The sequence below is a fragment of the Pelobates fuscus genome, chromosome 8 (assembly GCF_036172605.1).
Source record: "Pelobates fuscus isolate aPelFus1 chromosome 8, aPelFus1.pri, whole genome shotgun sequence".
NCBI lineage: Eukaryota > Metazoa > Chordata > Amphibia > Anura > Pelobatidae > Pelobates > Pelobates fuscus.
In genome coordinates this window covers 40,338,537-40,364,325 of record NC_086324.1, presented here as the reverse complement: position 1 = coordinate 40,364,325, position 25,789 = coordinate 40,338,537, and the positions used below count along the sequence as shown (strand labels likewise).

Sequence of the window (25,789 nt, the reverse complement as noted above, 5' to 3'; positions counted from 1 at the left end):
TCAATTAATTACTCTTAAATGCATGGGTATTTTTCTGTAGTCAAAACAAACAATTTTTTAGTTTTTTGCCATGAGGCTGGTTTGATCTCTGCGGAAAAAAAATGGTATTGCAATAAATGTTTCATAGCTAGTGTTGCGTTTTTTTTTTTTTTTTATCTCCGTGCTCTATTTACTGTTTACTTTGGCATACTAAATTAGGGAAAGTCACACTTTTTTATTTTTATTTCTGTTATTGTTAAAGGGACAGTTGAAACACAGAAATACCTAATCTTGGGTCCAGTGGACTTCATATAAAAAAAAAAAGTTAAGAAAATATGTACAGTGCATGAAAAGACATAAGAATGTACAGTGTAAGAAACGATAATGCACTCTTAAAAGTTAAATATATGTTAATATGTAACCTGTAGAAAGGAGGGGAAATAGTGACATGGTCATAAATATCACTATACCAAATAGTGTAGAAAAACAAAATAAAGAGGAAAAAAGTTAACCTTTTCTGTGATCCAAACCTCTTTATCATCATCCTATAGGAGAAGTGTTGGAGAGAATAGCTTTGACCACAGCAGCATTCTTTCCCTAACAAGGTAGTATCCACTGTTATAAACAAGAGTGGGCATTCTTTAGATTCTCTAGAATTATTTTCAATATTGCTCCATTGCAGGAATTTTCTGGAGGCTGGAATGCGTTAATGTATTAGAGGCACTTTGCTCACCCCTTTCTACTGTCAGATGATTACAACATTAAATTTACTGATATTTGATTGTTATCGTGGTATTCCTTTCCTGTGGTGCTTTCAGAAAACAGAATGTTATTCACCTGAAGAATTGTTAAGGACATTCCATAAAGTTTTGAAAGTTTTTTTTATTTTCCTGGAAAAAAAGATAAGTATTTGATTTTGCTAAAAAAAAGTGAGAACTGTATTGAATTATAGCAACATTTCCAAGTAATGTGTTTATTTATATAGCAATTTTTTTCATTAAAAACACGCTGCTGGAAAAAATGTTTACATTAAGTACAGTGTAAACTCCTTTAATAACTTTTATAATATGGAGGATTTCATAAAACTACAATGTACAATAAATTATCAGTTAGCCAGGTGATTGACATTTTATTGAAATGTTAGGAGAATACAAAATAATGTTGATTAAAAAATATTTTTACTGCAAAATGTTGATGCAGAATGCTTTCTTTTTTTTAACATTCGTTCAAGTTTCCAAGTAGAATAAACATAATTTATGTTCACTCCTCTTATTAAAGTGGTATTATGTTTTTTAGTCTCTCATTTTCCTGATACTACCTATTGATTATAATTCCAGTTGTCTTTATTTACATATCTTTTCTTCTTTGCGTTTGAATCTCAATATTTAAACATGGGGAAATAGTGTGGCAGTGATTAATTTAAAAACAAATCCTGCAAAGTGACAGTACTACATTAAATGAACACTATAGTGATAGGTATACAAAACTGTATTCCTGTCACTGTATAGTCCATCTGCCCCTCCCGCTCCCCTTTCTGTGGCAATCAAAGCGTAAAAACCCTTTAAACACTTACCTGATTCCACGTACTTGATCCCTCCATTTCTACCTCCTCCAACATCAGCACAAGGAGGAACCTAATGTACCTGTTCAGCAAGCTCAGCATGCGCATTAGGCATTCCCCACATGAGGGCATTGAATTATTTGAAACATTGCAGTCTCTTTAAAACTGCAATGTTCCAAGCTGCAGTTTCAAGGGGCAATGACTCTGACTCTGCAGCCAGACCACTTAAATGAGATGAATTAATATACCATTGCCAGTAATTTGGCAAGCCCGTTGTATAGATAAAATGTTATATTTAAACTTGCATCGTGTAACCTTGGTGACACTGGTACACTTTGTTTGCTTGTTTTTGTATAACAAACAAAAAACGAATTTAGTAGAAATATACAAGATAGATTTGAGCTTATTGGTTATCTCCTGTATATAGGATTTCAGAAGAAGAATTACTTTTAAGTTGCTATGAATTTCAATTTACATTGCATTGATACAAAAGAATCAGTCCAAAAATAAACAAGAGTTTCACACGTTTTATTAGTATTAACACCATATTTGAGAGTAAGATCTCTTGAGATTCCAGTTGCGTTATATGTTAATTGTCAAAATACATTCCAGATATTTTTTCCAAAACACACACTAGTATAAAATAATAGCTTCCAGGGACCTGCTACAGTGGGTTATTGGAGAGGGAGGGTCTGGCCTGACAGGTTATGATAGCTTCAGTCTGTGAAAAACTGGATATTATTATTATGTTATTAATCAAAATATTTATCAAATATTGTCTGTCTGTACATGTGGTGGTAAAATTGTGCAGAGTTTTCTCACAAATTAATGTAACTTTAAAAATAGAATGTTTGTGTGCAGGGCTTACAATTTCCACTTGCCATTGCTGAGTGAAAGTCTAGCCTGGGCTTGTAGAAATATACCCATGGTTACTGTGCGATGGACTCCCCTTGACTTGCAGTGACAAGTAACTTTTAAGGCTTGGCTGGTAGTGTAGGATGTGCGATTTTATGCCTTGTTTGTGTGTGTAGGTGTAGGGCATCCACAGAAAGCCATATAAATATAGAATATTTGTGGTTATGGTCATAATCTCAAGGTACATATATGATCTAAATGAAAATAGAAAATAAAGGTGCTCAGCCAAAAATTCAGCTGGTTTATTAAGGGCAACGATTCAACACATATGTGTCTTTTCACAAGCTTGAGAAAAACACTTGTATGTGTCAAAACGTTGCTTTTTCAAATAAACCACCTGAGTTTATTGCAGAGGACTTTTATTTTTGTTTGCTTGCTACTGTGGATCCAAGTGAACAGAGAGCTCACATTCTAGCATCAGCACCAAAATTTTGAATTTGCTTTCGAATGCCTGCCACACACTATTTAGTAATTAATATAAAAGACAGACAGCCTGCTGTGTGCCTTACCTACAGGGACAGAACCCCCAGTTAGGGCATACCTACTAAAAAAAAAAAAAGGGGGGGGGGAATAAGAAGTGTGTGTCTGTCTCGTTATATTTTTATATTTTTCTTGGATCCATTATATTTTTTTAAAGTTTACTATATATTTTAAGAACATCATTTTCTAAGTTGATCCAAAAATATTAAATCAAGGACATATGATTGTGTTACAGGTTGTATATTTTTCAGTTAGTGAGGAGTGCCACCTGAGTTTGGATTTTATCAACCTTCATTGAAAGGACACTATAGGCACCCAGGCCACTTAATCTCATTGATGTGGCCTGGGTGCAGTTTTCCCATCCCCTTAAACCTGTGTAAATGTAAAACACTGCAGTTTTAGAGGAATTGCAATGTTAACATTGTAGGGTTAAGACTACCTCTAGTGGCTCTCTTCCAGTAAAACAATGATGGATGCTCTCACGCTTTGCATAATGACCTATAGCGCCTTCAATCTCCTCATAGGAAAGCATTGATTCAGTATGTTTCCTTTAATATATTTTAATATACTTTCCCCAAGTTGTCCCAATCCTGCAAGATATCGGTTGACCACCTTTTGGTCACTTTCAATGGGAAGAGCGGGAACATAATCTTAAATCTGACATAATTACACAACTTTCATGTACATGTAGTTATGACCACTATCTTACATTTATTCATGAGCAATTTATTTATTTTATTCAATGAATGGAAACTCAGGAAAGCAAGTGTGTTTCACATAATATTGTTAAGCGCTACGGAATCTGTTGGCGCTATATAAATGGCAATAATAATAATAATGTGCAACATGTATTGTCTTATCGAGGAGGTAATTATTAGACTTGTGCATTCAGTTTTAAACTAAGCACAATTTGTCCATATTGTGGGAGTAAACTGAATGTCCAAATTGCCATATAACCAGATTTCAAAACAAATTAAACAAACCATGAACTGGCTTCATTTGTTTTTGAGATTTTAGTTCCACCCGCAATGCTAAAAAAAATAATTGTTGGGGGGGATTATTGTTGTTATGAGGGCGGCCACTAAATGTTGATTTGACTCACTGATCAACTGAGAAGTGACAAATGGAGGGGGAAAAGGAGAGCAGCACTTTTAAATGTTTTAATTTTTTTTGCTCATATCTGTGTACGGTAAAATATATACATAATGTTATGTACTTATTTTGCAGTGCACGAATTGGCCAATTTCACATCCTTTTGCTTTTTCCAAAATTGCTTTTTCCCAGAATGATCACATGGATGAAATTTGTCCGAAATGTCACAAAACAAAATACATTTTTGGAGGAACTGATTCGCACATGCCACATTTTTCACTGTGCCTAAATCTAGTCATTATCTTGCTTGCACATGCCCACAAAATCCTCACAGGGCTGTTTTGGAGACTTGAGAGATTCTATGCCACCTTACTGCTTCTGTGTGTGTGTGTGTGTGTGTGTGTGTGTAAAACAAAATCAGAGGTGCCCCTTATGTATTTGTAATTCCGTTCTTGTTCCCTGGTTAAAAACCATCCGGATGAAATATTCTCCAGTGCAGCTGGCAGACATATATTTTTTTTTTTGTGGTTCCTTTCAGAACTACAAGAATGAATTTTCTTATTACAGAATTTGTTGATGATTAAAAGACTGTTAGACCATAGCTGCTGGCAGCCATTTTGTGACCCATGTGAAAGGAACAAATGTCAGTAGAACAATTCCAGATGGATTGGAGCCACATTAAAGAAAACACAATTACATTTGGCAGTGCCTTGTATTATGAAGTGTGCAGACAAATTGGTTTGTGCTGTTTCAGAAGACAAGCTTTCATAAATCACGCTTCCTTACAATGCCTAGGCAAGTTAAAGGATAGTTATAACTGCATAGGTTAAGATCCGATGGCAGCAAACCTAACCGTCAAATGCCTCAAGGTCATTTAGCAGAGGTGCTCAAAGGGTAGATCGCTGCCTGCTGTAAGGCCAAAAAAGCATAATGGGTATTGTAGTTCTACCTTCTTGGCCAGTTCAGTTATTCTTTGTGTTACTGATAGTGTAGCAGGGTAGTGATTGAATCTTGAGATCTTTTGCTGCATTTCATCTCTTTAACATTTAATTGGGTTTCTGTTGCATTTTTGATTGGGGGGGGTGGGGGGGGGGAGTGGAGATTACTGTTTATATGTCTGTGTCTAACTGGATAATGCTGGCCACTCGAGTAGTTTTAGTTGCTCCCTATGTGAATGTAGATTCTGCTGTATTACAGAAAATATTGCATAAGGTCTGACTTAAGTAAATACTCCTCGGAAAATAGACCACTTTAAAAAATAAAATAACAAAATCTTTATAATTTTATAAATTGGGCAGAATTGATTTTATTACAGTAACGTTTATTTATATAATAGTATTTAAAAAAAAATATTTATTTTTTGTACTTTGTTGTTTTAACTTTATATGCTCTGATGTATCTATGCATAGACATGGAAATGTATTTGATTAAAACATAACTTGTTTATAATGTTTTTGCCATCTGTTAAGATCGGATGCTCCGCACAAGAATAAGAACGTGTTTTTTTCTTTTCTCCATCTTTGACTGCTGTCCAACATTTAGATATTAGAAATTTCAAATGATGCATGCATATAATTTCATAAATTTAATTCCAAGTCATCTGTGCCCACCCAAAACCTATTTTTGTTTTTCGGTCCTGATAAATGGGCAATTAAAATAATATAAAATAATCTATGTCAAAAATATAAAACAAAGTGATCACGCAAACCTTTCCACCCATAGATCATTTGTTCAAGTGTACATGCATTACCCTTTGAATGCTGGCAAACTATTTCAATAAAAAAATAAAAAAAAGGAAAGGAGTTAGAATAAATGTACATATAGAAGTAACACAGTTAATATATGTACTCCTAAGCAAACTGTCTAATTTTTTTTATGTGACATAAACAATCTAAATGAACATGTCTAAATTTCGGACAAAACCGTAATATAAAACATATTTTAATTACTAATCAAGTAAATGAGCTATTTTGCAAGAATACTAGTTGCTTGAAGTTGCGTAAGGTAGTGGACATAGCGACTGCGGTTAATACAGAAACATGCCATACGATCAGATATGCAAGCTCGATAGACATGTAGCTAAAATAATAAATGGTTCAGTACCACTGGGCTATTAGGTAACGAGTGAGAGAGACCAATTTAAAGGTAAAATATAGATTCACAGCCAAGAATCACCTAACCTCACAGGCAGGTCAGTGCAGCCCTTGAACTAAAACAAAATAACCGAAGAAACTCTGTTCAGGTGAATATGTGGCCGTGCAGATCTAGAACTCTAGTCTAGTCAGCCTATTCACACATCTGGGAGGTCCAGCAAGTGGTTGGTTCGGGATGCATTGGGACACTGGGAATGATTGGGAGGGGAGCGGGGGATAGATGGTGCACTGCCAATAATAGCGGTTGATCTTCTGTCCTTGTGGCTGATGCTTTGGGGTTATGCCTCTTGTGGCTGATGCTTTGGGCTGGGTAGTAGTAGTAGTAGGTAGGTGATTATGAAGAGGATGATTGCCCAAAAAAAGCTCATTCACCTCCCGGCTCTCACTCCCCCTTCTCCTCCTGAGTCTAAGGTGTTGCAGCTGATTGGCATGCTTCCAAGACTTCCCAGAAACAATTGAAGGGGTCACCGTCTAGCCACCACAAGAATTGAGCCGCTGATTGTAGAGGGTTCCTAGCAGGCTGCCCAGGACCATAGATTTTAGAGGAGATCTCTGCCGCCTTCTTGACCCTCCCCCACCTCCCCCTACCCATCCCCACAAAGGCAAGGAAGGGAAGATGTGGTCACCTACAGGACGAGAGATCGACCGCCTCTCCTGCTTAGCAGCGCCACCTGACCTCACCAGAAAGCACGTACCAGAAGAAAAGAGTGTTGCACTCACCTCAATTAAATAAATCACAGGGTGCTTTTGATGGAGTACGGGTCAGCATACCCCATAAAACAGATATCAAAAGGAAAAAATCTCAGGCACTCACTGTGATCATTTCAGCCAGATTTAATGGACACAGCAATTTTTCGACCTGTTCCCAGGTCTTTATCAAGCTTTATAAAGACCTGGGAACAGGTCAAAACGTTGCTGTGTCGATTAAATCTGCCTGAGTGCCTGAGATTTTTTTCCTCACCAGCAAATGTCATAGGATTGATCATGAACGGAGTTCTCAATGTCACAGGAAGGCTCAACCAGTGTTGTACTCTTCATCCGTTTAAATCATTAACACCTCCCCTCCTCCCCCCACCCCCCCCAAAAAAAGGAGGAAAAAAATAAGAGAATTGAGTCTAGTGCAAATAGATACATGTCAAATAGCTTTATTCTTTTTGGTGATATTATTTACTGAACAGGTGGACACCAGGTGGACAGCATGTGGCTTATAGTCAGTCTGGCATTCTGTGACCTCTTGATCAAATGGTTCACGTTAATGATCTTTTCACATGAAGTATTGAGTCTCCTTAATGTTTTGTATTAATAGTATTGCCTTATTAATTTTTTTTTTCTCAATAGATTTATACATTTCACATTTTTTCAATTATTAGTTTACAGTTTGTAAATAAATCCACTAAAGTAAGAAGATACAATTTATCCCCCGCCTCCCCCGCATTAAATTTCTGTTCTGTTTTTTAATTTTTTAATTTTTTTATTTATATGTGTACAACACAAATCTCTTAAGGTATATGGGACCTTAAGGTAAGCTTACTAGAGGTCTCTTAAGAATGTCTGCAGTGTTGTAGTCTTTAGAAAGTCTCCGGTCACCAAAAGCCATTACAAACAAAAATAAACATTATGTCCCATCCCCTGCTTCTTGTGGTGGTTGCAGGGTTCAAAATACAATCAAATAATGTATCCGATATGTGTTTTAGTATTATAATCTGTGTACTTTTACTTTGAATTTTACACTCACCCAAGTGAGGCATTTGCCTTGTTCCACAATAACATTTTTGTACATATGTGTCATTTACAACAATACCATGTAAACTCTGATAATAGATACTTTCTTACAGAATCTTCTCCTCTGGCTAATGTCGTTTTGTTCCCTCATCTTGATTGACAGATGCTGTGAGTATAGGTTTAGTTGTAGAATTACGATGCATGTATTTGGCCATGTTTGTCCCAGGGCTCTGCGATGTTTCTAAGGTTTAGCTACATTAGATCCTAAAATGACCGGAAAACTAGACTTTAATAATGGTTATGGAAATATCGAGCTGGAAACGGATAAGATCAGTAACAAACAAATATTTATAATTTAAATTCTCCCCTTTATCGAAAATACAGAATAGCATGCAATATTAAATGAAGTGGTGGGAGCAAAAATACTGCTATTTATGAAGAATATGTTGTTGCAGTGGATATAGCTGTTTGCAAAGGCATCTTCTTAGTCAATATGTCTGCAGTTAAATTTCCAGGTTGCAAGACAGGTTGATGAAGAGTGCTGAAATGCAGACAGAACATAAAAACAGGAGCTTTTTTTTAACCGTATAGTCAAACTGCGTATTTTATGTGTGAGGTGTACAGCAGTTTATTGAACGCATGGTCAGTATATTGCTGACTAAAAATAAGTCTGATTATCGCCCAGTTGTAGATGGTCAAAATGTTTTTATTGAGATTGCTGTTGGCATTTGATTTCTTTTTTGGTTTTCTTTTGTGCGCAGTAATCTGTCGAAATTTGGGTTGCTTACTTCCTAGTTAGAGAAGGCAGGATTACTTTATCTGCCGGACCTGTCTATATTTATTATCATTTTGTGCTGAGATAAAAAATAAATAAAATAATATATAATTATATGCATGTTTTTGTAATTACCTTTGTCGACCTTTTGAAAATCGTGCCCTTTTCTGCTACATGTAATTGAAGGAAAAGCTTGATATTGAATTTGTTTTGGAAGTTTTGAAACGATCTCAAAGCACTTACGAAGCAAAATACTTTGAAAGTAGGAATATGAGCAACGTACACAATTACTGTAGTTGAGGTGAATTTTCCCTGGTACGACTACAGCCCTATATTGTAAATTTGACGTTGTTGAACACAGAGCTGCTTTGGATCGTTTGAGAGGCACGCTTACGTTTATCGCATTGTTCCAGGAACAAATCTTTTGTTATAAGATTTTTTTTTTAATGATTCTGTGCTTGTCAAGCAATTACCGCGACATCTCCTATCCCTTTCTGACATGACAAGCACAAATAAAAGAAATTTCACAACTTCCATGGAAAATGCAAAGACCATTTATACTCCAGCTTTTGTCATTCCGAATAGGCAGATATACGTTGGAGGAAAAGAAAAACCTTGTAAGCGAACTTACATTAGGTTTTGATAGAGTAGGGTGTTTATATAATATATAGTTATTTTTTTGCGTGGAATCATGTTTTGTTTGTATCAGACCCTTATCCAAGCCTTTAGGAGTTAATGTGGTACTGCATCCAGTAGTAGACCTTTTCACCACAACTCAAAGGATCATAGACCAGTCTCTTACCTTTTTAATAGCAGGTGCTAGGGGAGCCTTTCTTGTTACAAGGATATTTTTGGTTCACTCAATGTATTTTTTTTAATTTTTTTTATTGCGTTTTAGAAGAGGTATTAAATGGTGGGGGGAAAAAAGTGAATTAAACCCCCTTCCGCCTGAAGGCAGTGGGTAGTCGATACATTCTTAAAAACATTTCTGCACACACCAGTCAAGCCATAAGACATGCCTTTCTCACAGAAATCTCAAATTTGCAGTGATGTTACTACCGCAAGAGTGGGCATATGCTAATGAATTCAACAAAGGGGATTCTTTATTGAATTAATTTGCATATGCCCACCCAGAATCCCTTGCGGTAGTAACATCACTGCAAATCTGAGAGTTCAGTGAGACTGCATAGTTGTGAACTGATATTTCTAACTGATTCTTAGTGTTTTTTCAATTGGATAAGTTTGAGTAGTTCAATGGACTATGATTCCGATATAGTGTGCTTTTCTCTTCTTTCATTTTAACTATCACTGGGTTTCTAAAAACTCTACCAATCAGTGGGTAGCTGATACCCTCAGTGTGGCATATATGCAGACATGAGGAATGCCTACCGCAGAACTGTCCTTAAAGTGATGGTGATTGCACAGAGGGATGGTGATTCATATTGTTCAATAACTGGACATAAGCCTATCTCCTGTAATGCAGTAATGGACTAAATGAGTGTTACAGCTTGCAAAGATAAATATGTGATAAAAGTTGATGTTCAGTTATGTTAACTATCTTTACCACTTTACAATAAAACACATTGCTAAGAGAATCTGCTTACAGCGAAGGCTGTGGCAGTTTGATCTGTGAAGAGTAGCATATGGTGAATGGCAGTATTAAATCTGCAGTTGTAGTCTCCGCAGACCAATTTTTCATGTAAAGTAATGTATTTGGGCCGGCAGTCAGTCGATAACCACTTTGGATAGCACCTGGTGTACTTCAGTGGGTGAGTGGAGATTTCAGCAACATAATTCACAGGTGTAATTAAATCTAAGTACCTTAATTGTGTTTTGTGGTCTCCCAAAGGCAGCTAGCCTTGATATTTACTGTCATTTAGCACACTTAATGTCCTGTGACACTCTTGTTTCTTTTATCTTGGGCTCATCTAAATTATTAGATAAATTATGAAAGGAAATGAACTATACACAAAACCAATAACCTCACCAAATTATTTTAGACCCTAACACTTTGATTTTGCTTCTTGCTTTACTCTGACTATTGAATTTTAGTGCAGAATTTACCATATGGCATCTAAGGGAAGAAAACAAACACATTGAATGGTCATAACATCACATTACATTACATCTCTTTTTTTGCAGGTGTCATGGATGAACTTCAGAGCTTGGATCCAAGGAGGCAAGAATTGTTGGAGGCTAGATTTACAGGTGGTGTCAGCGGCAGCACTGGGAGTACTGGGAGTTGCAGTGTTGGGGCAAAGGTGAGTCATGGTGCCAAAACATAAATATATTCTGTTAGTGCCTGTCCATAACATGAGATGTGATGTGATTTGAGTGGCAGGATACATGGAACTGTCCCGTTTAATCAACGTTTTATTCACCGTACATAACAGCAGGATCTTTTTGTTGCTCTTAGTTTTATGCATGTGCGTGGCTGAAATGTTTCACTAGTCTGTGTGCTTGTGCTGAGTAAGGAAATGTTACACTGCAGTGGAAGCCGTTATACAGTATAAAATGTAACCCAAGACATAAAATAGTTTTTTCTTTAGACTTTACAACTTTTAAAAAGGAATCAATATGGGATCCCCCCCAAACAAATAGCCAGAATATAAAACCAAATATTATAATGCTAAAAACTATTGGAGCAATTTAATGAGTATTACCAGGAATAAAATACGTGGTTATTTCATAGGCATTCTGATGTGAAAATAGATGAGCGTATTTGCCAGTTTAGTACTTCATTAGGTAGGTTAACGATTACAGGGAATCCAGGTATTTAGTGGTATAACTAAGTAAAATAACAATTCACCTTTACTTTTGACACTGTCATTTTGTTAATAATTATCCTCATATTCTCTATACAGAGTTTAAAATGTTTTGCTTTCACGCACTACACCACTACACTGGTTGATAAGCTAAAATCTGTGTTTTAGTTCCCAGTTGCACCTTAGACAATAATTTAAATCATGTGATTATGTTATATCTTGTGCTACAGTGTTCCATGGTACCCTGTTTATTATGTGCTGCCTAACGAGTGGGTTGTTTGCTGTTTTTTTTAAAGTTTTTTTTATAATCTATTTTGCACCAGTAATCTTTACAAAATATATGTTCCTGACACTACAGTGCTGGAATGAAGCATTAGATACATGGCTTCCCTCTCTCCAGAGAGCAATGGTGATTTTAATGGTCTTTCCTCCTACGCCACGCTGGGGATACCTGACTCCGCCTCTGTGGCCGAGGTAATCCGTTTTGACGATCTCAGCCAATTCGATGCTTTCGGAGGTGATCCGCATGCGCGTCAAAATACTGTGCAACGCCAGTCAGCATCTCCTCAAGGAGGTGCCTTGAATCAGTGCATCTCTATGGGGTACGTTCAGAGCTTCCATGGAGAGTGTGGAGATGCTGTATGCCAATGCGGCCCTGACACAGGAAGCTCCTCTAGTGGTCGTCTGAGTGACTGCCGCTAAAGGTGTTACTAGGCTGTAATTTAAACAATGCCTTTCTCTTACAGTGCCATGGCTGCAGGGACATGCTGTAGACACAAAAATCCACTGGCTTATGGTGTTCTCTTCTTTTACTTTTCAACAGAAAAAAATTGCCCATGGCCAATAAATCATTCTGCATGGACACTTATGTGATACTTTTATTCCCCTTAGCAATACTGTACACATTAAATACCCATAGCTATACTGTACACATTAAATACCCATAGCTATACTGTACACATTAAATACCCATAGCTGTTGTTAAGTGTTCTAGATATGACACAGTTTATTGGAGCTCCCACTTTGAAATCCCAAATGACACTAACTCTACAGTTTGGCCAGTTTTCCTATTAATACAATTAAAGGGATCCTATAGTGCCAGGAAAACAAACCTGTTTTCCTGGCACTATAGGCTCCTGGCGGGCCCCTTCAGCCACTTACCTGAATCCAGCGCCGATGTCCTTCAGCGCTGGGTCAGGCTCCGTCCACGCTCCTCCCCTGCCGTCAGCCAGCGGGAGAGAACTAATTCACATGTGCGGCAATTGCCGTGCACACATTAGACTTTCCCATAGGAAAACATTATTCAATGCTTTCCTATTGGGAAAATCTGACGCTGGAGGTCCGTGAGGACGTCAAGTGTCAGATAACGGACCAAAAGTCAGTTTGGATTCTGGAAACCCTCTAGTGGCTGTCTGTTAGACAGCCACAGATGGCAGACTTAGTGCTACAATGTAAAACATTGCAGTTTCAGAAAACTGCAATGTTTACATTGCAGCTCTAAGTGCAAAAGGGTCACAGCACCCTGACTACTTAAATTAGCTGAAGTGGTTTGGGTGCCTACAGTGTCCCTTTAATTACTTGTAGTGTTTTCTTAAATTAAAATGCTTGTAAAATACATGTGCAGTGTTCTGTGTAAACATCCATTAGTGTAGTGGAATTTGTTTTCAGAGCGAAAAAAAAACAAACGAATACAATGTATTTAATTATCCTGCATGTGTTGTACATCAACATTCTTTTCCTTTCACTACGGTAACCAGTATTGCTGCAGATCTCAGGACTACAGAAAAGAATCAATAAAACTGCTGTAGCCTGTGACCACGGAACTCTCGCTACTTCCCTGAGATTGGGAAAGACAAGCTTGTATTGATTAACATCTCAAGCTTGAGAAGTGCCTAGCCAGTAGCACCAAGCCAAATACATCTCTTAATCACTAATCCATGCTTTGAAAACCGATTCATAGTACAGCTGCAGTTTCTCTGAACAAGACAATTTGATCTCGTTGGCATCTTGAGAATTGGACTGTTTGCAGTGTGGCAATTTGACATTTTTGAGTGCTGGAGATAGTAACATCACCAGTTCAAATGATGGCAAAATATTTTGTAGACGGCTTACGGTAAACACCCGCTTTGCAATCGTTTAAAGAGGAACTGCAGGCATCTGGACAACATTGATACGTAATACCATTTTTATGGTAAAATAATCTGACTTGATTTGCCTGCTGCTCATGTTTTTGTACACCGAGAAAAAATAGTTTAGCAGCAGTTTAGTTGGTGATAAATTGGTATTTAAAAATAAATACAATTTTGAGATGAGAACTACTAAAGCATCTGCACTGCGCTTAGATCTAATATAATTATTGTCTGTTATTTGTATTCTCCTGCGTCCTGTTTTGGATTGTTTGCAAATTGCCTTGGGTCTCCATAAAGTAAAAGGGTAATCCAGATATGGATCCCTCTCTCGCTGTGTCTTGAGCAATATTAGCCTCAAGATAAGTTAAAGCTTGAGAACTGTGTGAGGACCACGGAAAGGCAAGCTATTTCAGTTGTTGTGCATTCTCTTATGCCCTGTTTTGGTGTGATAAATCATATATTCAAAGCGTAAGGAGACGTTATTAAAGTAAACCTGCCATAGCAAATTTTACTTAAAGGGATTCTATAGTGCCAGGAAAACACCCCCACCCCAGAAGTCCCACTAGTGGCTGTCCTGTAGACAGTCACTAGAGGAGGACTTAACCCGGCAAGGTAATTATTGCAATTTCTCAGAAACTACAATAATTACCACTGTAGGTTTAAGTGCCATGGGACATTGCACCCAGACCACTTCAATGAGCTGAAGTGGTCTGGGTGCCTACAGTGTCCGTTTAAATACCCTCATGTCACAGATTAACAGGCATGTTGTTTTACACTGCCTGCTGCTTCACAACTAATCAAAAGAGAGGCCCAATGCCCTAGGCCAGTGATGGCGAACCTATGGCACTCGTGCCACAGGTGGCACGCGGCCATAGGTTCGCCATCAATGCAGAGTAGGCACCTGCCTGCCCAAAACGGCAGGTGCCTACTCTTCTTTCTTGTCGGGAGGACCGTAAGCAGGGGGAGGGATCTCGGAAGCAGTGCTCCTGTCGTCCCGCGAGCAATCTGTGTGGAGTGTTGCTGCGCGTTACCATGGCAACGCTCCACACAGCATTCTGTGCGCGGGTGGACAGGAGAGCTGCAGGACCTGTCCTAGATACTTATTACCACCGGACCGTCAGAAGGGGGAGGAGAGAATACTGATTTAATATACATTTTTTTTTTTATTTTAAATTTTTTACATTTTTTTTTCATGCATCTTTAATCCCCTGCCCTCCCACACACCGCACCCCTAATCCCCCCACACACCGCGCCCCTAACCCCCCTACACACCGCACCCCTAACCCCCCTACACACCGCACCCCTCATCCCCCTACACACCGCACCCCTCATCCCCCTACACACCGCACCCCTCATCCCCCTACACACCGCACCCCTCATCCCCCTACACACCGCACCCCTAATCCCCCTACACACCGCACCCCTATCGTGTACCCCCTATCACATGCTTTCTAGGACAGCCATATGTAGGTAGTGGAAATGCACTCAATCCTTCATCCTGGATGCTGCACTGGATAAGTCCCAGTACCAAAAGGACCAAATATGAAGTTTGAATGTAGAAAATAATCCAGGCACTCCAAAGAATAGACATTTTTATTGGAACCAAGAACCAAAAAACAACATTTCGACCCCATTGACAAATGCCCTAATGGGTCGAAACGTTGTTTTTTTGGTTCTTGGTTCCAATAAACTGCCTATTCTTTGGAATTCTTTGGAGTGCCTGGATTATTTTCTACATTCATGCTTTCTATGACAAGCATTTGAGGAGCTTATGTGTAAAAGCCAAATATGACTGTTCTCTCAGCGGAGTTGTGTTTAGCCCTGCAAAAGAAACATTGCTGTATTTATTAAACAACAGTCTTTTACACTGCAAGGCTAAAATTACATTGAGATGAAGCGATATGGGTGCCCATAGTGTCCCTCCCCTTAAGGACCAAATTTCTGGAATAAAAGGGAATTGTGACATGTTACACATGTCATGTGTCCTTAAGGGGTTAAGCAGAAAAAAGTCACAAAGAAATCTCCCACCTCACACTTCATCCAGTATGTTTGTGATGTATGATGAGACCCATATTCAAGATTTCTAGAAGGCTATCAACATGCACAATCTGAACTTTGACTAATGTATTGATAAAGACTGATGACAGACTTAGATGATGTACAAATGATGGCCCCATTAATGCTGTGACTTGGAATGTTACAGACTCTTATCTCTTTAGGTGGGATAGAGAGTTAAGAAGCCTTGAATCCCAGAATCACTTTGAAGTATCAGGAGTGAAGGCAAAGTGACAGTCGGTGCAATCTCACTCATATTTACTCTTTGCAAAAAGTATAATGGGACAATTTTTAGCTAATCAAATGTCCAATAGCGTAGTTTGCCTTTAAAACAATTCACTTTAGACACTATGATTGTCTTGTAAATGACACAAACATCATTGGCTATGTGTGTAATGTATATCACTAGTTTTCAATTCAGCCTCCCTGTGCTGGTCTTTTCTACATTATTAATCTTTTTATACCTGTGCTTGTTCAACAGGCCTCAACAAACAATGAGAGTTCAAACCACAGTTTTGGAAGCCTGGGTTCTTTAAGTGATAAAGAGTCTGAGGTATGTTGTTTGATGTTGTTGCTTTTTCCTCTTCAATATCTTTTGATCTAAATTGTCATTTTTTTATGTTTTTTTGTCTTTCAATTCCTGTATGTCAAATGTTGGTTTTAGTGTTCAAAATGAAACCTTTGAGTTTTTTTTTTTTTTTTTTATATATATAAAAAAAATGTTGTGCTATAGATTTTAAGTATTGTACTGATTATGTCATTATTGCCTTACTGCAACTTCTTTCTTAAACATTTGCAGGATTATTCACCAAAGTGAGAATTGCTAAGAATTCAAAGTGAATTGGAGTATTTCTTTTTCTAATCCCGCTATTGTGACTTAAATTTTTAAATTCTCTCTGAATTAGAAAAAAATACTAAAATTTACTATGAGTTCCTGATAATTTATATTTCAGTGAATAACTCTTTTGATGCAACAATGCAGCAAATGTATTTAATTTAATTTGATTACATTTCTTTACACTCATAGCAAAGGAACATTCCCATACTGAGAGTTAAACTATTGACTGCTTTAGGCTTTACCTTATTTGTTGTAAGTACAAAAAAAAAAAAAAACAGAGCAAAACAATGCAACTAATAATAGACATTTATTGCAAAGTATAATAATCTTAACTAAGATGATAGAAGGATTAACTAAGATGATAGAAGGGTTAAAAAAAATATTGAAAATACAGCCATTATCTAGCATGTTTCTATACAAACTGCATTATTTGTAGTAAGGGCTATATGAGCTGTCATCTGTAACATTTTCTACAAAAGTATTTCGTTATTTTTATTTTATTTTTTCTGTCTGTTTTTTTTATTTTTCCCTCCTCCCTCCCATGTTCTGGAATGAATAACATTTTTAAAGTGAACCTGTCATAAATCCCCCTTATGCATCACATTCCTCATTTGTCCTAGATAGTCAGGAGTAGTTTTGTATCTCATAACTTTTTTTTCCTTTTTTTTCTTTTTTCTTTTTTGTTCACATTCTGTCAAGATGAATATGGTGCATTTTGTGATATGAACTGAAAGATATTCATTTTTGGGGAGCAGCCCACTGACTTAACACGTGGTGTTCCTGTGTAGGAACTTTTATATTCTCATTTATTCTTTATTTTGAATTTAGCATTGCATCACACAGCTATAGTACTACATGACAGAAATGTCTACATTGTAGAATAGCATTGTGCAGTCACTACACTGATTGCTATATAATGAAAGAATAAAAATATAGGGGAAAGAAGAGAAACATAGAAGTTTTCACCTGTGAAGTCCCATACCCATCCTACACTACTCCAGAGCCTCAAGGCCACTATGTATCAAGAATTGCTCCATAGGAAAACCAAGACTTCCACAATATGTCAAAGGAGGAAAAATGGGTTGACAATGGACATCACCCAATATATTTTAGCTTTCATAGTAGATATCAGATAGTGGTTACGGGCATCCTGGAACCACTAAAGTGCAATGGATTTCTACTTCGCAACCAGTATCTTAGCCATCAATCTGTTTTCGCACTTAGACAATCCTGCGAGCAAGAGAGTAGAAAGATCCAAGTGTCATTTTGAGACACTGGCATCATAGATGGTAACTTGTGCCTTTTAGACCATATTACCACCAAGAAACCTGTTGTGCCATGACCCATATGCATAGAAAATACCTGAGTAATGTACAAATGACAGATAATTTTGTGACATTGTTCTTATGAATTAACAGAAACTGGAACTTTAGTACAAGCCTCCCATATTTATACCTCCATGTTTTCACCAATGTCCTATTCTAATTTTTTTGGGATTGATATAATCCAGGAATTCTGAGTGTATAGAGATCCTGTGTATGGAATTTGTATTCAGGTCTATTAAAGGAACTCTCTAAAAATAATAACTGAACAGCCCACTATAGTACCTATAATATTGGAAGGAATGCCCTGGTGAGCTCCCAGAGTAAGTAGACACATTTACCTTGGCCCTGCCATGCATCCCCTGCTACACCATGTTGCTGAAAGCAGTTGCCCCTGAGCTAAGCCCAGCTATGCAGGGCTCTTGCTCTTGTTGCCTACGATCGCTTAGCTGATGCACTCTGCCAATGAGCTGGCCCTGCATGTCGGTGCTTAGCTCAGTGTTGCCAATGGAAACACCAGGCAGAAGTTTCTGCTACGAGGATAGTTGTAGTGATGGTCTTCCGGTGAGACCCAGGTAAATTGTCAAACCATTCATAAGTGGTTTGACTGCTTTCTGTGGGTTGGTGCCATGGTATCGTAGTACCATAACCACTACAGTGGGCTGTATTGGTTATGATGCTTGGCGTGTTCCTTAATGGTTTTCACAAAAGTCTGCTGGACAAATATTCACAGAGTGTGATAAAATGTTACATTTATGGACACAAATTAGTTGACTGGGATTGTATATTGTAAATGTCTATAATTCAGTAGTGCGTGGCAATGGGAAAATTATTACTTGAATATTGATCGTTTTTTGATTGTTGCTTTTAGACTCCAGAAAAGAAGCAGCCAGACTGTTCAAGGGGAAGGAAAAGGAAAGCGGAAAATCAAAGTGAAAGCAGTCAAGGTAAAACAACCTACAGTTTCATCTACATATGTGCATATATGTATACTGTTTGTAATAAGCTAAAACTTTCAACTTCAAAGCAGGAAGGGGAATTGGATGTACTTGTCCATTTAGGGACAAATGACTTGGCTTGCAATGAGGTTTCAGAGGTTAAGGAAGTTTTTAGTGTTTTTGCCAATGATATACGGCAGGTTGCTTCCACACTGTCATTCTCTGAAGTTCTGCCTGTGCATAACACTCAGAATGACAGGCGGATGCGTATTAGGGACTTTAACTTGTGGCTTGGTGAATGGTGTCGGGAGCAAGGATTTGGCTTTATTGCTCATGGTAGCTCTGTTTGGAATGGAAATAAACTGTACAAAAAAGATGGTTTGCATCTTTCTCAAAAGGGAACAAATGTTCTCAGTGAGCAGTTCAGAGGTTTTGCTAAGATGTATTTAAACTAGGAGGGGGGGGCAAAAGGGTGATAAAACATCAATCCAATTGTCCCCCAAAACAAGTACAGAAGGTGCCTGTAGCAAGTGTGTTAAAAAATGATAAGCTTAGAGTCATGTCTACAAATGCTCGCAGTTTAGGGAATAAGATCCATGAACTTGTGGCAATAATGGCAACTGATAGTGTAGATTTAGTCGCTGTTACCGAGACATGGTATAATGAGAAAAATGACTGGGACATAGCAATACCAGGGTACTCTTTATATAGAAAAGACAGGGAAGGCAAGAAAGGGGGAGGGGTGGCCCTGTATGTAAAGGATAGCATAAAATCTAGCCTAATAAAGGTTAGTGAGGCGAACATAGAGTCCGTTTGGGTTACGTTAGAATTTGGTAATCACACAGTAACTCGTGTAGGTGTGATTTATAGGCCCCCAGGACAAATTGAAGAGTTAGATAATCTACTAGTTGAAGAAATAGCTAAAATGACAATGAAGGGGGAAGTTATCATCATGGGTGACTTTAATCTTCCTGATGTGAATTGGAAAACAAAAATAGCTACTTGTGCCAGGAGCACACATATTCTAAACTCCCTACTGGGATTGTCTCTAAAACAAGTCGTTGAGGAGCCAACTCGTAAAGAGGCCATACTAGATTTAGTGTTAACAAATGGAGATTTGGTATCAGATATTACTGTAGGTGAAAGTTTAGGATCCAGTGATCATCAGTCAGTGTGGTTTAATATAAGAACAGTGACTGAGTCACACCACACAAAAACAAAAGTTTTAGACTTTAGAAAAACAGACTTTTCTAAAATTAGAATATGTGTAAAGGAGTCATTATCAGACTGGAGCAATTTATATGGAGTCCAAAAGAAATGGGATTATTTAAAAGTTGCACTACTGAAGGCAACAGAAAATTGCATTAGGCTTGTCAGTAAAAGCAAAAAATTCAAGAAACCACTGTGGTACTCCGCAGATGTGGCCAAAATAGTAAAAAACAAAAAGTTAGCATTTAGTAATTATAAAAAAAACCAGAGTGAGGAAGACAGAATGACCTATAAGATTAGGCAGAAAGAGGCTAAGCAAGTTATAAGAGCTTCCAAATCCCACACAGAAGAGAAAATAGCACAGTCAGTAAAAAAGGGGGACAAAACTTTTTTTAGATACATAAATGAGAAAAGAAAAGTAAAACAAGGATTAGTTAGATTAAAAACAAAAGAAGGAAGGTATGTAGATGAGGATAAAGGTCTAGCTGACTGCCTCAATGAATATTTTTGTTCGGTATTTACAGATGAAAATGAAGGAAAGGGACCTCAGTTAAGAAAAAGGATAAATGAGTCATTTATTACACGTGAGTTTACAGAGGAAGAGGTTCTATTTCAACTGTCAAAAGTAAAGACAAATAAGTCAATGGGACCTGATGGAATACACCCAAAGCTATTAAAAGAGCTTAGTGGTGCACTAGCAAAACCATTAACAGATTTATTTAACTAATCATTGATAACAGGAGTAGTCCCAGAAGATTGGAAGTTAGCGAATGTTGTGCCCATTCACAAGAAAGGTAATAGGGAGGAGTCGGGCAACTATAGGCCAGTAAGCCTTACTTCAGTAGTGGGGAAAGTGATGGAAACCATGTTAAAGGATAGGATTGTTGAACATCTAAAAACACATGGATTTCAAGACCAGAGACAACATGGGTTTACTTCAGGGAGATCATGCCAAACTAATCTTATTGATTTTTTTTGATTGGGTAACTAAAATTATAGATCAGGGTGGTGCAGTAGACATTGCTTACCTAGATTTCAGTAAGGCTTTTGACACTGTTGCACATAGAAGGCTTATCAATAAACTACAATCTTTGAGTTTGGATTCGAATATTGTTGAATGGGTAAGGCAGTGGCTGAGTGACAGGCAACAGAGGGTTGTAGTCAATGGAGTATATTCGAAGCTTGGGCTTGTCACCAGTGGGGTACCTCAGGGATCTGTACTTGGACCCATTCTCTTTAATATTTTTATTAGTGATATTGCAGAAGGTCTTGATGGTAAGGTGTGTCTTTTTGCGGATGATACTAAGATATGTAACAGGGTTGATGTTCCAGGAGGGATAAGCCAAATGGAAAATGATTTAGGTAAACTAGAAAAATGGTCAGAGTTGTGGCAACTGACATTTAATGTGGATAAGTGCAAGATAATGCATCTTGGACGTAAAAACCCAAGGGTAGAGTACAAAATATTTGATAGAGTCCTAACCTCAACATCTGAGGAAAGGGATTTAGGGGTGATTATTTCTGATGACTTAAAGGTAGGCAGACAATGTAATAGAGCAGCAGGAAATGCTAGCAGAATGCTTGGTTGTATAGGGAGAGGTATTAGCAGTAGAAAGAGGGAAGTGCTCATGCCATTGTACAGAACACTGGTGAGACCTCACTTGGAGTACTGTACACAGTACTGGAGACCCTATCTTCAGAAGGATATTGATACCTTAGAGAGAGTTCAAAGAAGGGCTACTAAACTGGTTCATGGATTGCAGGATAAAACTTACCAGGAAAGGTTAAAGGATCTTAACATGTATAGCTTGGAGGAAAGACGAGACAGGGGGGATATGATAGAAACATTTAAATACATAAAGGGAATCAACACAGTAAAGGAGGAGACTATATTTAAAAGAAGAAAAACTACCACAACAAGAGGACATAGTCTTAAATTAGAGGGACAAAGGTTTAAAAATAATATCAGGAAGTATTACTTTACTGAGAGGGTAGTGGATGCATGGAATAGCCTTCCAGCTGAAGTGGTAGAGGTTAACACAGTAAAGGAGTTTAAGCATGCGTGGAATAGGCATAAGGCTATCCTAACTATAAGATAAGGCCAGGGACTAATGAAAGTATTTAGAAAACTGGGCAGACTAGATGGGCCGAATGGGTCTTATCTGCCGTCACATTCTATGTTTCTATACTGATTTTGCTAGTCCTCCCTTAAAGGACCACTATAGGCACCCAGACCACTTCAGCTCAATGAAGTGGTCTGGGTGCCAGGTCCATCTAGGATTAACCCTGCCTGCTGTAAACATATGTTTACAAATGGGTTAATCCAGCCTCTAGTGGCTGTCTCATTGACAGCAGCTAGAGGCACTTCCGCGCTTCTCACTGTGATTTGCACAGTGAGAAGACGCCAGCGTCCATAGGAAAGCATTGAGAATGCTTTCCTATGAGACTGGCTGGCTGCGTGTGCGGCTCATGCCGCGCATGCGCATTCAGCCGATGACGGGAAAGGAGGAGGAGAGTCCCTAGCGCAGAGGGAGCCTGGCGCTGGGAAAAAGGTAGGGGATTAACCCCTTCCTTCCCCAGAGCCCGGCGGGAGGGGGACCCAAGGACCCTATAGCACTAGGAAAACGAGTATGTTTTCCTGGCACTATAGTGGTCATTTAATAGGATTCTTAAGACTTACAGTGCAAGAATAAGTTTAATAGAGCATAATGAAGGATATCTTCTTCTTTTTTTTTTTGTTTGCATTGTGCCACATGCACTTTGTTGTCAGCCTATTCTACTATGACATTGCTAACTGGAATCTTTTTAGTCATGCTCAGCTCTTGGATAGGCAGTGCTTGAGTGCGATTGGTTTTAGCACATCTAAGAACTTGGTTTGTTTACACTGGTAGAACCTATTGCAGCATTATTTATGAAGAATGTTTAAAGCATCTTCTCCTCTATAAAGCATCTACCTTCACTTAACCAGTCTGTAAGGGCCTATCGTGCGTGTTTATTGCAGATTGCATTGGAAATGTTTTTCCAAAGTTGATTAATCCAAAGAAGCTCTAAGTCTTGAAATCGATGATCACAACTCTGAGCAACTAAGCTCTTCTTTTTGAGTCCGGAGAGCTGTAACTTTTATGCAGACTGAAATTAATTTATTTTAACCTTGTAACGGCACCCCGGCATAAAAGGGTTAAACCGCCGTTTAGAAGATCTTCCCCTACCAGAGATACAGGCACAGCTACTGCAGAACACCAAACTCCTGAACTGAATACAAGGAAATGCTCCAAACTCCCGAACTGCATACAAAGTAGCACTCCAAACTCCCGAACTGGAACCTCCCGAATAGCTGCTAGCAGACGAACAGGAAAAGCACCCAAGCGGCTTACACTCCTGGCAATCAGTCTCAACATACAGTAAATCCCCCCAAAGACGAGACAGAGCTCCGTGTTGAGGGTCAAGCAGTGGTCTGGTTTATTCAGGGGTACCTGCCCAGTATTTATGCAGGTCTCCCACCTGGTGGACACTCCCCTAGGGGACCAGATGGAAGATTGTAACACAGACAGACATGTATCCCATTCAGACACACAGAAGTAAAACATCCCCACAATGCATCCTAATTTCCCTCCCTCTATCCTGGATATAATTGGGAAGTAATCCAATTATCTCCCAGGACAGAGGCAAAACTCCATTATACACAGGGGGACACAAAGACAGCAAAATACTTTAAAATGTGCAAAGTTAAATTTTATACATAAAATACAGACATGTCACATATCCCCAGATAGCTGGCATCTGAGCGCACTTAACTACCGAATAGCGCTCAGATCCTACACACACAGTTCAATTGCCATGGAGCCATAGCTATCTGGGTTAAAACAGTCACATAGAAAAAGTCCCGATCAATCCAGCGCTCAGCTAGACCGCCATGAATAGAAGCAAGGAGGCTGACGGCTCAGCGGTGTTCGCGCAAATAAGTGTCCGTTTCCAGTTCCATAGTTTGGGCGCTGAACACCGCTGGCCGTTCGGGACTTTAAAAAGGCCACCGCCACATGTTCGTCACCCAGCATTTGTCAATTAAGCTGCGGTTAACCGCAGTTTCTGGGAGGTAAATTGCCGACACACTCCCAATACAGGTGGTCCAGTCAATCGGTTGTTTGTTCGGTAGATTGAATCTACCAAACGCCGGGCTGAAAGGCACGAACAAGCCTTTTCTGCAGGGGAAAAGAAGGCTTTTTAACATGGGGCCATAGTCCAGAGGCAACAGGCGGGCAACCAGGCTTCTCCAATGCAATGTGGCGAGATTGGTCTCGTCACAAACCTTGCTTAAATAAAAACCTTTTTTTCTTTTTTTTTTACTTGCCCGCTAGCCATTGACAAGTGGAAATTCAGCCCTGACAAGAGTGCTACTGGCCCCCACTACCCATGGGGATCCGCAGTGCTGTTTGAAAGCAGTAGCTTGTATCCACTAGATTGTTTGCATTTTTGTAGAGGAAATATTGTGAAATCAATGCAGTGTGTATCTGGATGCTTTTGGGATACATGTGTAAGCTAGAACTATAGAAATGAGTGGGTAGCCAGGGAATCCACAGCACATTGCTTATTCTTCTCTGGTATTCTAGTAAAACATAAGGTGTATGTGTAGGTGGTTGGAACTCACACATATAAATACATACCTGTTGCCAGAGGAGGAGAATATGTTCAGAACATTTAATCTACACATTTTCTTGCAAATGCACTTTATGGCAGTATTGGGCATTTTAGCAACAGAGTGCTGTGCCGTGTAGGTTGGACAATGCTTGGCTGAATACTAGCCAACACCATACATCTCCATATCTTGCTGACAGAAGGACAGGATACAAGTAACTCCTACTAATTACTGTTTCCTTCTGGGCTTAATGCCAGCTTGCAGAAACTGCAGCCAAAAGTTGTGAAGAATGTGTCTAAGATGGAGTCGAGCGTTTTAACATTGGAAAGAATAACGTTATAGGCAAACTAAACTAGGAAGAAGCAGGATAAGATCTTGATTACTAGTGGCCGAATTTCCTTATAGTTGTGCTCTCGAATGAGCCTTTTTAAGATAGCTGCAGTTTTAGAACTCTAAATGTAGAGCTATTGTGACGCTCTTAAATCACGGAATCCTGGTAAAATACCCTCTGATTGAAGCTTTCACACATGGAAAACCTAACACAGAGAAAACCTAACACCAACTCCATGTGGACTGGAACCCTTTGGATGAAGCTTTGACAAAGTGTCTGAAACAGTTTTACACCTTAAGTTGATCCATTTGTGCCCTAGCTGTCATTTTTCAATGTACCTAATTTTTTGAGTATTGAAACTGATTTATCAATCTTTCTTTCACCTTTTTTCCACCAGAAACGTGTTATGTTTCTTTTTTTCTCTCCCCACTACTCTATATTTGGCTATAGGTAATGCCTGGTGTTCCCAAAAGGTTCTCTAATCAGTTCTTTAGATCACCATTTTTACACCTAGCATGAAAGGCATTGTATTACACCTCCTATAATGGTTTTACATACTAGTTCTCTCACAGGATTTTCATCTTATTTATGTTAAAATATCCCTCAATAACCATTCTACAATCAGTTGCACGTGGCCATACTGTCGTTGCACCTTCTTCCTGTATACCTAATTAGGAAAGTTATTGTATATGTTAGATATTTATATTTTTGCATTACTCTTTTTATTTATGACTTGCCAGGTGGAATATAGTTATTAATTACAAATATTTTCTCTGTAGGCAAAAATAATGGGGGACGTGGCCACAAGATTAGCGACTATTTTGAGGTAAGTTTCTTTTTTGTCATTCTGATTTAAAGGTGTCATAGAATGCTTATAGTCATATCAATAAAT

At 38.5% G+C, this 25,789-nt stretch overlaps 1 protein-coding gene across 1 annotated transcript in view; it reads left to right on the top strand.

Moving 5' to 3' along the window:
• Positions 1-25,789, top strand: part of TLK1 (tousled like kinase 1) — a 97,605-nt gene that overhangs the window by 27,386 nt on the left and 44,430 nt on the right. The window contains exons 2-5 of the mRNA XM_063428641.1: positions 10,820-10,938; positions 16,108-16,179; positions 18,658-18,733; positions 25,677-25,723. Coding sequence (XP_063284711.1) covers positions 10,820-10,938; positions 16,108-16,179; positions 18,658-18,733; positions 25,677-25,723 — 314 coding nt within the window. The remainder of the gene's footprint in view (positions 1-10,819; positions 10,939-16,107; positions 16,180-18,657; positions 18,734-25,676; positions 25,724-25,789) is intronic.